At 42.4% G+C, this 15,870-nt stretch overlaps 1 protein-coding gene across 8 annotated transcripts in view; it reads left to right on the forward strand.

Moving 5' to 3' along the window:
• SLC41A3 (solute carrier family 41 member 3) overlaps positions 1-15,870 on the forward strand; it is a 124,597-nt gene that overhangs the window by 41,764 nt on the left and 66,963 nt on the right. The window contains exon 1 of one of the 8 annotated variants that reach the window (XM_037803568.1): positions 2,623-2,817. The exons of the other annotated variants lie outside the window; for them this stretch is intronic. Coding sequence (XP_037659496.1) covers positions 2,623-2,817 — 195 coding nt within the window. Of the gene's footprint in view, positions 1-2,622; positions 2,818-15,870 lie in introns of those variants that run through there. 8 annotated transcript variants of the gene reach the window in all.

A 15,870-nucleotide genomic window follows, 5' to 3' on the forward strand; every position in this document is an offset into this window, starting at 1 on the left:
CACTGAGCACTGATGTGTGGAGAAAATTAATGACTGATTTCCCCTGTTCTGAAGATTGCAACAGTGAATGAGGTAAAGTCTGGTCTCAAGGGCAGTGCCTGCCAGGAAGGAAGAGTGGGTACATGTGCAATTCATGCTTCTATTAGGCAAAAGTCAGACTTGCTGGAAGAGAGGCTCTGAAAAAGAGCTTTGGGAGTTCTGGAGAAGGAGATGTTAGGCACTACTGGGAAACTGGGGAGTCCTCAACTCCTGCCATGCCTCAGTTGGCCCCTGATGCATGGCAGGAGTTGGCTTGGGCGATGCGTGGGATCTTGCATGAGGAAGCGCAGTTTTGGCCATGGATTATGGCCCATGTGCAGATCCACGTGAAGTTCTCCCAACATGCAGTATGTGACTGTGTTCTAGAAAGAGTGAAGACTGAAGTGGATGTGTTTTTCCAGATTGTGAAGGGCTTTGAATAGTCTGGCCAGGACATCTGAATTTTGTCTGGTAATGAACAGACAACTGTTGAAAGCGAGCGACTGTCTTAGAGATGTACTTATTGGATTTTAATGTGAAAAGCATGCATGGCTGTTGGCAGGGAGATGGATTAGGAGGTAATAGGGGCTGTGGTGAAGGTAGCAGCCTTGAGTTGGAGAGGAGGGAACAGACGTAGGAGAGATTTGCAGACACACAGAGTGGGATGTGGGGTTGAGAGGGTGGTGGTGGTAATGGTGAGGTCTGGGTGAGGCTTAAGTTTCTGTTAGGGGCAGAAAGCTTGGGTTAGGAAGCTTGGGGAAGGTGGGCTTGGAAGAAATAATCATGGAATAATTGTTGAGTTTGAGGTACTTTTCCCTCTCCATGAGGGGATTGGATGGATGGTCTAAAAATTCAGGGGAGATCAATTTGGGAGTTGGCATAGGGCCAGGATGAGGTTGCCCCAATGTTCTAATTATCTGTTGCTTTGTACTAAAACATAATGGCTCATTGAAAGCCAATCATTCTGTTTGATTGCAACACTGCACTCTGGGCAGCGCTCAGCAAAAACAGCTGTGTCAGCTCTATGCAGCATCAGCTGGGGTGGTGTGACTGGGGGCTCTACCCCAGGGAAGATAGTTCACCCACATGGCTGGCAGGCTGGTGCTGGGCTACTGGCTGGGACACCTGGGTGGCCTCTGCACACAACTGCTTGGGCTTCCCTACAGCATGTTGGCCAGGTGTCAAGCATGGGCATCCAAAAGACAGGAAGCGGAAGCTATCCGTGTCTTAAGATCTGGGTCCAGAAACTGACTGGCACAGTGTCTCTTTCCCTGTACTCGAGAGGTCAAACGGGGCACAGATTGAAAGAGAAGGGACAAAAACTTCTCTCAGTGTGAAGAATACCAAAGAAACCTAGGGCCCACTGTGCCTGACCCCTTGGAGGAGCTCAGAAATATTTGCTGGTTGAATGAGTAAATGGATGGTATGTGCAAAGATGCGGTGAGAGGTTTGGGGGGAATAGTTATTGGAGAAGTCTGGCTGGAGGTTGTGAGGAGGGGGATGCACTTCGGTAGGGGGTCATTTGGATTTAGAATGGTGAGGGCTCTGAATGCTAAGGGTTTTCAGCTTGAGCATGGGAAAGACTGTCCAACAGAAGGGATCCCGCTAAGGTGCCTGAGAAGGATGATGGTTCAGGAACTGGAGCAGGAGTGAGGGCTAGACCAGGGGTTGGGTGGTGAGTATGAGTCAGACCCTTGGCTTTGGGCTTTTGCCAGCTGTGGCCTTGACCACAGCTGCAGCCTGCCCTAAGGTCTGGACTTTCTGTTCCTGATGCCTGTGGAACGGGCAGCTGACACCCAGCAGTAGACTCCCCAGGTGTCAAAAGGGGATTTCCCAGCCATGTGTCCCCTGGGTCAGGGGTTGGTCTACAGGGCATTAGGGCTATGAGTCTAGCCTTTGTAAAGGAAGAAAGTGAGGGTCACTTTGAAAATGCACTGACAAGTGCTCTCTCTCTCTCTCTCTGGGCTCCTGAAAACTCAAGTTAGGGTGACCCCATGTGTGGGCTTCCTCCCTGGGGACTTGACCTTGAGGAATAAAACTCCTTGGTGGGGTGGGACTGGAGCCCTGGCCTGAGTAGATGGGATCTTACTGGCTGACATCTTCTCTGGCCCTTTTCCTGCCAAGAGTAGACACACGTGCAGGCAGCCTTCTGCAGCCCTCCACATGGGACACTCACCAAGGCCAGGCTTCACGTGGGTTCCTTCTTGTGTCCAGCAGAACCAGCGTGGGCCGGCTTGCCGGGCTGCTGGATGGTGTCAAGGTCAGAGCCGGGGACAGTGAGCCTCCTTGAGGCAGACTGGCCAAGGGTGATCCCCGCTAACAAGGCGGCCACTATCTGAGAGAAACTTAATCTGCAGGGAGTGGACAGCAGGAGCTAGCAGAAGTCTCCGGAAAGAGGCTTCAAGTTCACACAGGGCTTTATCCCTCACTCCCTTTTTCCTCCGACTCTTGACGAGGGGCAGGAGGGGCACCTGCCAACTGGGAATCCTCGGCTTCTTCGGAAAAGTGTCCTGGTGTGGGCGAGGAGGGGAGAGGACAGAAGACATCCCTGGGCCTAGGCTTCTGGGGCTTCTGGCACAGTGTTTAGCTGCTGGTGGTCTGAGGATGGTGGTCACCCAGCTGAACCTGAAATTCCGCTTTCACGGCAAGAAGCTGAGAGGCTTCAGCTGCGAGCTCACTCGTTCTCCCCATGGATTCTTCCCCGAGACGGCCCTCAGCATCGCGTGCCAGGTTGTGGTGCCCATCCTTCTCTCCGGCTTGGGCATGTTGGCTGCCGGCTTGGTGATGAACACGGTCCAAGTGCGTACCAGGGTTTCCAGAAGGGTGTCTTGGGGCCCTGATGGAGGGGTTAGGGGGTGGGGAGAGAGCAGGGTACCCCAGCACATAGATACCACCCCATGGTGCAGACCAAGGAGAGGAGGGGATGGGACGTTAGGGACCTCTCCGAGTGAGTCCGGCACTCCAGAGCTGGGCCCCACCCCCCAATATTAGCCTCTGAGAGTCAGAGCATTGAAGCTTCCAGTGACCCCCCTAACGGTCAAACTGCTTTCCTTCTGATAAACTTGGCTAATTAGGTAGGAGCTGGACAGGTTTGAATCCTGAGTCTGCCACTCACTAGCTGAGTCAACTGTTTCCTCACTCTCTGCCTCAGTTTTCCTTGTCTAGAAAATGTGGATCACAAAGCACCCAGCTCACCAGGTGGTTGTGAAGACCCAGTGACTTAGGGCAGGTGAGGGGCCAGCTCATGTGTGTGGTGTTATCCCCCTTTGGGCTGCAGGTACAGCTGTCTCTAGGCAGAGCTGTTGTGCACCCATCCCTCAAATCCCCATGTGGCTTCTCAGTGTAATAGAAAAGGCTCAGAGCTCAGGGCTGTGGGTTCAGGCCAGCGAGCAGATGTGACCCTTTGATTTGGGGGAGGGTAGCATTTGCAGGGAGCTGCCCCGGGAGGTGAGTGGTAGGGGCCAGTGAGCTAGCACATGCTCCGCAGTCTGCTTCTCACAGTCTAGGTGCTGGGATGTTGCCAGTGGTTCAGGGAACACTGCTACACTGTCTACTTAAATGTTTTTTTATAGTTAGTCTGTTAATTTAGGAAAACTAAAAGAGAGATCAGTGAAGGAAGGAGAGTACCCATCATTTCACAGCTGGAGAGAACTGCTACCAACATTTTGGTGTGTCATCTTTCAAGATTATTTTCTCTGTCTGTGTAAACATGTAAATAGGTGGGCTCAAACTATATAATGTTGCTTTTTCATCTGATTTGCCAACCAATAGTGTACCTCCCAGAGAGCATTTCATGTTTGTAAGTAGACACAGCATCACCTTTTTTAATGGCTGTGCAGCATTTCCTTGTGTGTTGGTCTCAGGATTGGAGAGAGGTGGTTGATACCCACGTGGCCATCTAGCCATTAGGTTACCGAGTGTCTGCTCAGGATGCCTACTGGGCTGCTTCTGCTTGCATACCCCAGAAGATGGGACACTCACCACTTCTTGGGACTGGAGCAGCTCATCTCACGCTGGCCACCTCAGGTGTTGGAAAGCTGGTGCTTATTTAGACTTGAGACCTGAATGCCCTCCTCTCCTGCCTGGAATCTTCACCCTTGGAGCCCTTCCAGGGGTTTGTACCCACTTTCCTGGGGTCATCCTGCAGATTCTGGGGAGAGAGACTATATGCTCTGAGTCTTCTTTCTGATCTCTTCCACGGCTGCACTGCGTGGAGTATGGCTTGGAGCTGCCTCTATCCCTTCACTCGCCCCCTAGTCCACCCACAGCCCTGACCCTCTGGATTGAGCATCTGAGAACAGACTTCTCTTCTTAGTATTTCAGCTGGTGCAGCTGAAGATGGTATTTGTCCAGTTGGTTGGGAGGAGTAGGCAGAGTCCAGGAATTGTGGGAATCATGCCCAACCACGGACAGAGGCAGCTCTCAGAGCCTTGTCCAGAACAAGCCCAACCTGCTTTCATGACAGCTGTCTGAAGGTGCCCTCGGGGAGGCCACCGTAAAGCAAATAGGAGTGCTTGGGAGGGAGGCCCAGAGTGTGCCTCGGGGAGGCTATCAAATTCAGGCCTTGCAGTGCTCAGCCTTTGGTGGACTGTCAGTTGGGAGGAAAGAAAAGTGAGCTGGAGGTGCAGGTGGGATGTAGCCCTGTGGCCCCCGCCAGGACTAATGAGGTGGTCTCTGCCAGGGGAGCTCAGGCAGGGAGCCCACCTCCAGAGCAGGCCCCAGCTCTCACCGTGCTGCTGCACCAAGTCAGCCTATAGGATTAAAGCTGGAGGAGGGGGTTAAACTTAGAGGCCCTTGCTGAGGGGAGGAGAGAAGAGGCTGGTGCTGAGGCCAGGGAGGGTCCTGAAGTTTTTTTTTTTCCAACACGGTTTTATTCACACACTATACAATCCATCCAAAGTGTATAATCAGTGGCTCTCAGTATAATCATAGCGCTGTGCTTTCATCGCCACAATGAGTTTTAGAACATTTTCTTATTTCCAAAAAGAAAAACCTCATGCCCCTTATACCCCCTATTACTGACAATTAGTCTTGGTGTGGTACCTTTGTTACAACTGATGGAAGAATATTAAAACATTACTGTTAACTATAGTCCATAGTTTGCATTAGATGCATTTTTCCCATATGTGACTCTATTATTAATACCTTGTAATGGTGATATATGTTTGTTCTAGTTCATGTAAGAACATTATTCTATTTGTACTATTACCACCTTCATCGTCCAGAAACAGGGTTCACTGTGCTATACAGTCCCTTGTTTCATCCTCTACCTTTCCTTCTAGTGACATACATGACCCTAAACTTCCCCTTTCAGCCACAATCACACACCCGATTCAGTGCTGTTATTTACACACATGATAATGTGCTACTGTCACCTCTAGCTATTTCCAAACATTTACAATCAACCTCATTTAAAAATTCTGCAAAAATTAAGCATCAGTCCCCCATTCTCCATCTTCGGTCTGTCTCCTGGTAACCTATATTCTAGGTATTAACTCCATGAGTTTGCTCATTATATTTAGTTCATATTAGTGAGATCATACCATATTTGTCCTTTTGTGTCTGGCTTATTTCACTCTGCATAACATCCTCCAGATTCATCCATGTTGTTGCATGCATCAGGACTTCATTCCTTCTTATAGCTGAATAATATTCCATCGTGTGTAAGTACCACATTTTGTTAACCATTCATCGGTTGATGAACATTTGGATTGCTTACATCTCTGTCAACTGTGAATAATGCTGCTGTAAACATTGGTGTGCAAATGTGTGTTTGCTTCCTGGCTTTTGGTTCTTTTGGGTAGATGCCTAGTAGCTAGATTGCTGATAATAAGCTATACTTAGTTTCCTGAGGAACCGCCAAATTGTCATTCACAGCAGATGTACCATTTTACATTCCCACCAGCAGTAAGTGGAACTACTTCTCCACATCCTCTCCAACACTTCTGGTTTCCTGTTTGTTTTTTTTTTAATAGCGGGCATTATGTAGGTATGAAATGATATTTCATTGTGGTTTGATTTATTCCCTAACAACTGGTGAAGTTGAGCATCTTTTCATGTGATTTTTAGCTATTTGTATTTCCTCGTTGGAAAAATATCTATTCAGGTCTTTTGCCTGTTTTGAAATTGGGTTGTTTATCTTATAATTGTTGAGTTGTATGATTTCTTTATATATTCTGGATATTAAACTTTTATCAGATATGTGGTTTCCAAATATTTTCTCCCATTGAGTAGACTACCTTTTTACCTTCTTGACAAAGTTCTTTGAAGCATGAAAGTATTCAGTTTTGAGGCGGTCCCATTTATTTTTTTCTTTTGTTGCTTGTGCTTTGGGCATAAAGTCTAAGAAACCACCACCTACCACAAGGTATTGAAGATGCTTCTCTACATTTTCTTCTAGGAGTTGGATGGTACTGGCTCTTGTATTTAGGTCTTTGATCCCTTTTGTGTTAATTTTTATATAGGGTGTGAGATAGGGATCCTCTCATTTTTTTTGCATATGGATATCCAGTTCTCCCAGCACCATTTGTTGAAGAGACTGTTCTGTCTCAGTTGAGTGGACTTGGCAGACTTGTCAAAACTTAATTGACCACTGTGCCCGTTTGAATGTATTGTGTCTCCCAAATGCCATTATCTTTGATATAGTCTTGTGGGGTAGACGGTTTGGTGCTGATTAGATTTGCTTGGAATGTGCCCCACCCAGCTGTGGGTGATGACTCTGATGAGATATTCCCATGGAGGCAGGGCTCCACCCATTCAGGGTGGGACTTGATCAGTGGAGCCATATAAATGAGCTGACTCGAAGAGAAGTAACTCAGTGTAGCTGTGAGTGACGTTTTGAAGAGGAGCAAGCTTGCTAGAGAGGAATGTCCTGGGAGAAAGCCATTTTGAAACCAGAACTTTGGAGCAGACGCCAGCCACATGCCTTCCCAGCTAACAGAGGTTTTCTGGACGCCATTGGCTATCCTCCAGTGAAGGTACCCGATTAGTGATGTGTTACCTTCATGGCCTTAAGCCTGTAACTGTGTAGCCAAATAAACCCTCTTTTAGAAAAGCCAATCCATCTCTGGTGTTTTGCATTCCGCAGCATTAGCAAACTAGAACAACCATAGATGTGAAGGTCTATTTCTGAATTCTCAATCTGATTGCATTTATCAATATGTCTATCTTTATGCCAGTATCATGCTGTTTTGACCACTGTAGCTTTGTAATATGCTTTAAAGTCAGTAAATGTGACTCCTCCAGCTTCATTCTTCTTTTTCAAGATGTGTTTTGGCTATTCGGGGCCCATTACCCTTCCAAATAAAAGTAGGCTTAGAATTTTTATTGGGATTGTGTTGAATGTGTAAATCATTTTGGGTAGAATTGACATCTTAACAATGTTTAGCCTTCCAGTCCATGAACGTGGAATATGCTGTCATTTATATAGGTCTTCTTTGATATCTTTTAGCAATGTTTTATATTTTTCTGAATGTAGGTCCTTTGCATCCCTCATCAAATTTATTCCTAAGTATTTGATTCTTTTAGTTGCTATTGTAAATGAATTTTTTTTCTTGATTTCCTCCTTGGATAACTCATTACTAGTGTTTAGAAACACTACTGATTTTTGTGTGTTGACCTTGTACCCTGCCACTTTGCTGAATTTGTTTATTAGCTCTCATAGCTTAGTTGTAGATTTAGATCACGCCAACTGCAAATAGGGAAAGTTTTACATGATAATTTCCAATTTGGATACCTTTTATTTCTTTTTCTTGCCTAATTGCTCTGACTAGAACTTCTAGCACAATATTGAATAACAGTGGTAACAGTGGGCATCCTTGTCTTGTCTAGATCTTAGAGGGAAAGCTTTTGGTCTTTCACTTTGGAGTATGATGTTATCTGTGGTTTTTCATATATGTCCTATATCATGTGGAAGTTTCTTTTAATTCCAGTCTTTCAATGTGTTTGTCAAGAAAGGATGCTGGATTTTGTCAAATGCCTTTTCTGCATAGATGAGATTGAGATGATCATGTGGTTTTCCTGTGTTGAACCACTGCTGTGTACCTGGTATAAAACCCACTTGATAATGGAGTATAATTCTTTTAATGTGCTGTTGGATTCAATTTGCAAGATTTTCTTGTGGAGTTTTGAATCTGTATTCATTAGATTGGTCTGTAATTTTCCTTTCTTGTAGTGTCTTTATCTGGCTTTGGTATTAGGGTGATGTTAGCTTTATAGAGTGAGTTAGGTGTTGTTCCCACTGTTTCAATTTTTGGGAAGAGTTTGAGCAGGATCAGTATTATTTCATCCTGGAGTGAAGGGAGAATTGACCTGTGAAGCTGTCAGGTCTTGGTCTCTTTTATGGGGAGGTTATGATGACTGATCCAGTTTCTTTACTGGTAATTGGTTTATTCAGATCTTCTATTTGTTTTTTTTTTCTTGAGTCTATTTTTGAAGTCTGATATTTATTTTTATTTACATTTTTTATTATGAAATATAACATATATACAGAAAAGTGATAACTTTCAAAGTATGATTTAACAAGTAGCTATAGCGAAAATTTCAAAGAATGTTATGGCTTACAGTTCCACCATTTCAGTTATTTCCTTCTAGCTATTCTACTACCCTAGCAACTAAAAAAAAAAAACATTTATATAGATTCAGTATTCATAATCCTTTGTTAAATCCTGTCTTGTCTGTTGCTACCCCTTCCTCTCGTTTAATCTTTTTCTATCTTGAGTGATATCTAGACAGTGCCACCCTAACTTGTTCATATTGAAAAGAGATGTCAACAATATGGGAAAGGGGGATGCATCTGGTTGATGTTCTTGAAGAGACTGTTGCCTCTGGGTTTTGGGACTTAGCTGGCATAGGAGTTCTCTGAAGGATTTAAGTTTCTGAATAATAAACTTAGTGAGTGAAACTTTTATAGTGTCTTAGATAGGGACCTGGGTATTCTTTAGGGTTTGGGGACTACTGTTGTTTTGGGCTTGTCCTACTGTGACCATTTGGCATATCTAGCAGAAGCCTGCATAAAAGTAACCTCCAGAATAGCCTCTCTACTCTATTTGAAATTTCTTAGCTACTGAAACCTTATTTTGTTACCTATCTTTTCCCCTTTTGTTCAAGTAGGCATTCTCAATCCCTTAAAGCCATGGCCAGACCCATTCCCGGAATCTGTGTCCCAAGTCACCAGTGAGACTCACTCACCTTGGGAGTCCTGTCCCACGTTGAGGGGAGGGTGATTAATTTATTTGCAAAGTTGGGCTTAGAGAGAGAAAGGCCACATCTCAGCAACAAAAGTTATCTGGAGGTGACTCCTAGTCATAATTATAGGTGGGCTTGGCCTCCCCTTTACAGCCGTAAGTTTCAAAAGAGCAAGCCTCAAGTTCGAGGGCTTCACTTATTAAGCAGGGGGTTCCTAAGTTCACTTAGCATATATTCTCTCCAAGACAAACAATCAGTGTCTCACATTATCATCACTTAGTTGTCCAATCATCATCACCCTCAATTTTAAACAATTATCATGACCTAAAGCACCCCAAAGCTCTTCTCAACCCCTGATTATCTATCCTTAGTATTTGTGTAGTACTAGTAAGGTATTCCTATTAAATATAGTCCCTAGTATATAATAGGTAATTTTTCCCATATACCATTCTGTTGTTAACTCTTTGTACCAGTTTTATACCTTAGAGGAATGTCATGTAAGCACTCATTTATATTTGTAATGCTAATCTGTGGGATACATGCCTTTAAACAACTACTTTTGATCATGTTTGGCTTCAATGCAGCACTGATATTGTAATTCCATTAATGAACAGTCATCACCCCTGTCCATTCCCATACTTTTAAGTTCACCCTCATTAACATGTCTGTATATGTTAAGTAATCATTCCCCCTTCACTAGCTTCTGTCTATTTCTGGGTCCCCTATATTTTACATTATAAGACTGATTTTAAATTGTACAGGGAGTTCACATTAGTGATAACATACAATGTCTTTCCTTTTGTGTCTGCCTTATTTCACTCAGCATTGTTTTCAAGGTTCATTCATGCTGTCATATGTTTCATGAGCTTGTTCCTTCTTACTGCTGTGTAGTATTCCATCAGACATATATACCACATTTTCTTTATCTACTCATCTGTTGAAGGACACTTGGATTGTTTCCATCTCTTGGCAGTTGTGAACAATGCCACTATGAGCATCAGTATGCAAATGTCTGTTTGTGTCACTGCTTTTAGATCTTCTGGGTATATACCAAGAAGTTGAATTGCAGGATCTTAAGGTACTTTCATATCTAGTTTTCTGAGGATCTCCAAACTGTCTTCCACAGCAGTTGTGCCATTATACATTCCCACCAGCAATGGATAAGAGTTCCAATTTCTCCACATCCTCTCCAGTTATTTATAGTTTCCTGTCTGTTTAATGGCAGCCATTCTTATTGGTGTGAGATGATATCTCATTGTGGCTTTGATTTGCATTTCCCTAATAGCTAGTGAAGATGAACATTTTTTCATGTGTTTTTTAGCCATTTGTATCTCCTCTTTGGAAAAGTGTCTTTTCATATCGTCATATCATTTTATAATTGTGCTGTTTTTACTATTGTTGTTGATTTATAGGATTTCTTTATATATGCAGGATGTCAGTCTCTTATCAGATACATGGTTTCCAAATATTTTCTCTCACTGAGTTGGCTGCCTCTTCACCTTCTTGACAAAGTCCTTTGAGGCAAAGAAGCTTTTGAATTTGAGAAGTTCACATTTATCTATTTTTTCTTTTGTTGCTTGTGTTTGGATTTAAGAAGACCAAGAAGCTATCTCCTATTACTAGGTCTTGAAGGTGTTTCCCTATATATTCTTCTAGGAGTTTTATGACACTGCCTCTTATATTGAGGTCTTTGATGCACTTTGAGTACATTTTTGTATAGGGGGTGAGGTAGAGGTCCTCTTTCATTCTTTTTGATACAGATATTCAGTTTTCCCAGCCCCAATTGTTGAAGAGATGATTCTGTCCCAATTCAGTGGATTTGGGGGCCTTATCAGAAATCAGTTGACCTGAGATCTGGGGTTGTATTTCTGAACTCTCCATTCGATTACATTGATCAATATGTCTATCTCTGTGCCAACACCATACTGTTTTGACCGCTGTGACTTTATAGAAGACTTTATTTTTTTAATTAAGATTTATTCACATACCATACAACCATCCAAAGTATAAATCCATTGAGCACATTACCATCATATAGTTGTTCATTCATCACCCCGATCTATTTTTTTAAACATTTTCCTTCTACCAGAAAAAGTGAAAGGAAGTATAAAAAGTTAAGAGTAAAAACAGAACATCCAAATTTCACCCCTCCCACCCTATTTTTCCTTTAGTTTTTTTGCCCCTGGATTTCTACTCATCCATCCATACACTGGATAAAGGGTAGTGTGATCCACATGGCTTTCATAATCACACAGTTACCCCTTGTAATCTACATTGTTATACAATTGTCTTCAAGATTCAAGGCTACTGGGTTGTAGCTTGATAGTTTCAGGTATTTACTACTAGCTATTCCAGTTCATTAAAACTTACAAAGAGTTATCTGTATTGTGCGTAAGAGTGCCCACAAGAGTGACCTCTCAGCTCTTTCTGGAATCTCTCAGACACTGAAACTTATTTCATTTCATTTCACACCCCCTTTTGGTCAAGAACATGTTCTCCATCCCATGATGCCGGGTCTAGATTCTTCCCTGGGAGTCATATTCCATGTTGCCAGGGAGATTTATACCCTTGGATGTCAGATCCCATGTAGGGGGGAGGGCAGTGATTTCACTTGCTAAGTTGGCTTAGCTAGAGAGAGAGGGCCACATCTGAGCAACAAAGAGGCATTCATGAGGAGATTCTTAGGCACAATTATAAGCAGGCCTAGCCTCTCCTTTGAGGATACAGGCTCCCCAAGGGCAAGTCCCGTGATAGAGGGTTCGGCACATCAAACCGCCAGTCCTCAATGTTTGTGAGCACATCAGCAACCATCCAGATGGGGAAGCCCAACACCTCTGCATTTTCCCCCAGCTCCTCAGGGGGTCTCTGCATATTTTTTTTTCATTTTTTTTAAATTAACTATTAACTATATCAAAAAACTAAAAATACCATACAATAACCCTACACAAAAATTAACTCAAAGTGGATCAAAGACCTCAATATAAAAGATTACCATAAAACTCCTAGAAGATAATGTAGGGAGGCATCTTCAAGACCTTGTATTAGGAGGTCACTTCCTAGACCTTACACCCAAAGCACAAGCAACAAAGGGAAAAATAGATAAATGGGGACTCCTTAAGCTTAGAAATTTCTGTACCTCAAAGGAATTTGTCAAAAAGGTAAAGAGGCAGCCAACACAATGGGAAAAAAATTTTGGAAACCATGTATCTGGCAAAAGACTGATATCTTGCATATATAAAGAAATCCTACAACTCAATAAGAATAGTACAGACAGCCCAATTATAAAATGGGCAAAAGATATGAAGAGACAGTTCTCTGAAGGGGAAATACAAATGGCCAAGAAACACATGAATTTACTAGCTATTAGAGAGATGCAAATTAAGACCGCAATGAGATACCATCTCATACCAATTAGAATGGCTGCCATTAAACAAACAGCAAACTACTGTTTCCTGGAGAGGATGTGGAGAAATTGGAACTCTTATTCATTGTTGGTGGGACTGTACAATGGTTCTGCCACTCTGGAAGGCAGTCTGGTAGTTCCTTAGAAAACCAGATATAGAGTTACCCTTCAATCCAGCAATTACACTTCTCAGTATATATCCAGAAGATCTGAAAGCAGTGACGCAAACAGATATCTGCACGCCCATGTTCATAGCAGCATTATTCAAAATTGCCAAGAGATGGAAACAACCCAAATACCCTTCAACAGATGAGTGGGTAAATAAAATGTGGTATATATACACGATGGAATACTACACGGCAGTAAGAAGGAACGATGTTGTGAAACATATGACAACATGGATGAACCTTGAAGACATAATGCTAAGCGAAATAGCCAGGCACAAAAAGAGAAATATTATATGCTACCACTAATGTGAACATTGCTGGGGGAGAATGCATGGGGTGTTGGGCTTCCCCACCTCGATGGTTGCTGATGTGCTCACAGACACTGGGGACTGGTGGTTTGATAGGCTGAGCCCTCAATCACTGGAGTTGCCCTTGGGAAGACTGTTACTGCAAAAGAGAGGCTAGGCCTGCCTATAATTATGCCTAAGTGTCTCCTCCTGAATGCCTCTTTGTTGCTCAGATGTGGCCGTCTATCTCTAGCTAAGCCAACTTGGCAGATGAAATCACTGCCCTCCCCTCTACGTGGGATCTGGCACCCAGGGGTATAAATACCCTGGCAATGTGGAATATGACTTCTGGGGAGGAATCTGGACCCAGCATTGTAGGATGTGGAACATCTTCTTGACCAAAAGGATGTGAAATGAAATGAAATAAGTTTCAGTGGCTGAGATATTCCAAAAGGAGCCAAGAGGTCACTCTTGTGGGCACTCTTAAGTACAATATAGACAACCCTTTTGAGGTTCTAATGAATTGAAATAGCTAGCAGTAAATACCTGAAACTATCAAACTACAACCTAGATCCCTTGAATCTTGAAGATGATTTGTATAAAAATGTAGCTAATAAGGGGTGACAATGTGATTGGGAAAGCCATGTGGATCACACTCCCCTTTGTCCAGTGTATGGATGGATGAGTAGAAAAATGGGAGCAAAAAAAAAAAAAGTACCCAGTGATCTTTTTTACTTTAATTGTTCTTTTTCACTTTAATTTTTATTCTTATTACTTTTGTGTGTATGGTAATGAAAATGTTCAAAAATTAATTTTGGTGATGGACACACAACTATATGATGGTACTGTGAACAACTGATTGTATACTTTGTATGACTATATGGTATGTAAATATATCTCAATAAAATTGAATTATTAAAAAAACCGTACAATAAAAAAACTTTTCAAACAAACCAAAACAAGGGAATAAGAAAAAGACACCTAACCTAAAATAACTACATTACTTCCAACATGTTCCTGCTCTACCCCAAGAAAATATACAGACTATAACCCAGCAAAAGAATAAGAAAGACAGATAACCTAAGATAATAGCATTTCTGTGAACTTCTTCCTACAGTACCCACCAGAAATTAACAAACCATAGTCATTCCTGGGCACTCCCAGAACATTAAATTTACCCACAATAACTTACCTTTTCTTATTAGATTATCATTCTCCCTTCACTAATTGCTATCTATCGATAGGTCTCCTACATTCTGCATTATAAACCATTTATTTTACATTTTTCAATGTTCACATTGGTGGTAGCATATAATATTTCTCTTTTTCTGCCTGGCTTATTTTGCTCAGCATTATGTCTGCAAGGTTCATCCATGCTGTCATAATGTTTCAGAACATTGTTCCTTCTTACTGCCACGTGCTATACCATCATGTGTATATACCACATTTTATTTATCCACTCATCTGTTGAAGGACATTTGGGTTGTTTCCATCTCTTGGCCATTATGACTATTGCTGCTATGAACATGGGCATGCAGATGTCTGTTCGTGTCACTGCTTTCAGATCTTCTGGGTATACACCAAGATGTGCAATTGCTGGATCGAAGGGTAACTCTATATCTAGTTTTCTAAGGAACTGCCAGACTGTCTTCCAGAGTGGCTGAACCATTATACAGTCCCACCAACAATGAATAAGAGTTCCAATTTCTCCACATCCTCTCCAGCATTTGTGGTTTCCTGTTTGTTTGATGGCAGCCATTCTAATCGGTGTGAGATGGTATCTCATTGTGGTCTTAATTTGCATCTCTCTAATAGCTGGTGAAGCTGAACATTTTTTCATGTTTTCTTGTTTCATGTTTTCTTGTTTCATGTTTTCTTGCCATTTGTGTTTCCAGAGAACTGTCTTTTCATATCTTTTGCCCATTTTATAATTGGGCTGTCTGTACTATTGTCATTGAGTTGTAGGATTTCTTTACATATGCAAGATATCAGTCTTTTGTCAGAGACATGGTTTCCAAAAATTTTTTCCCATTGTGTTGGCTGCCTCTTTACCTTTTTGACAAATTCCTTTGAGGTACAGAGACTTCTAAGTTTGTGGAGTCCCCATTTATCTATTTTTTCCTTTGTTGCTTGTGCTTTGGGTGTAAGGTCTAGGAAGTGACCTCCTAATACAAGGTCTTGAAGATGTTTCCCTACAATATCTTCTAGGAGTTTTATGGTACTGTCCCTTATGTTGAGGTCTTTAACCCATTTTGAATTGATTTTTGTGTAGGGTGTGAGGTAGGGGTCCTCTTTCATTCTTTTGGATATAGATATCCAACTCTCCCAGCCCCATTCGTTGAAAAGACTGTTATGTCCCAGTTCCTTGGCTTTGGGGGCCTTATCAAAGATCAGTCGACCAGAGACCTGGGGGTCTATCTCTTAATTCTCAATTTGATTCCATTGATCAATATGTCTATCTTTGTGCCAATACCATGCTGTTTTGGCTACTGTGGTTTTATAATAAGCTTCAAAGTCAGGGATTGTAAGTCCTCCCACTTCACTTTTCTTTTTTAGAATGTGTTTAGCAATTGAAGGCATCTTCCCTGTCCAAATAAATTTGATAACTAGCTTTTCCAGGCCTGCAAAGTACATTGTTGGAATTTTGATTGGGATTGCATTGAATCTGTAGATGAATTTGGGTAGAATTGACTTCTTAGTGATATTTAGCCTTCCTATCCATGAACATGGAATATTTTTCCGTCTTTTAAGGTCCCTTTCTATTTATTTTAGTAAAGTTATGTAGTTGTCTTTGTATAGGTCTTTTACA

Source organism: Choloepus didactylus, chromosome 1, assembly GCF_015220235.1.
Source record: "Choloepus didactylus isolate mChoDid1 chromosome 1, mChoDid1.pri, whole genome shotgun sequence".
Classification (NCBI taxonomy): Eukaryota; Metazoa; Chordata; class Mammalia; order Pilosa; family Megalonychidae; genus Choloepus; species Choloepus didactylus.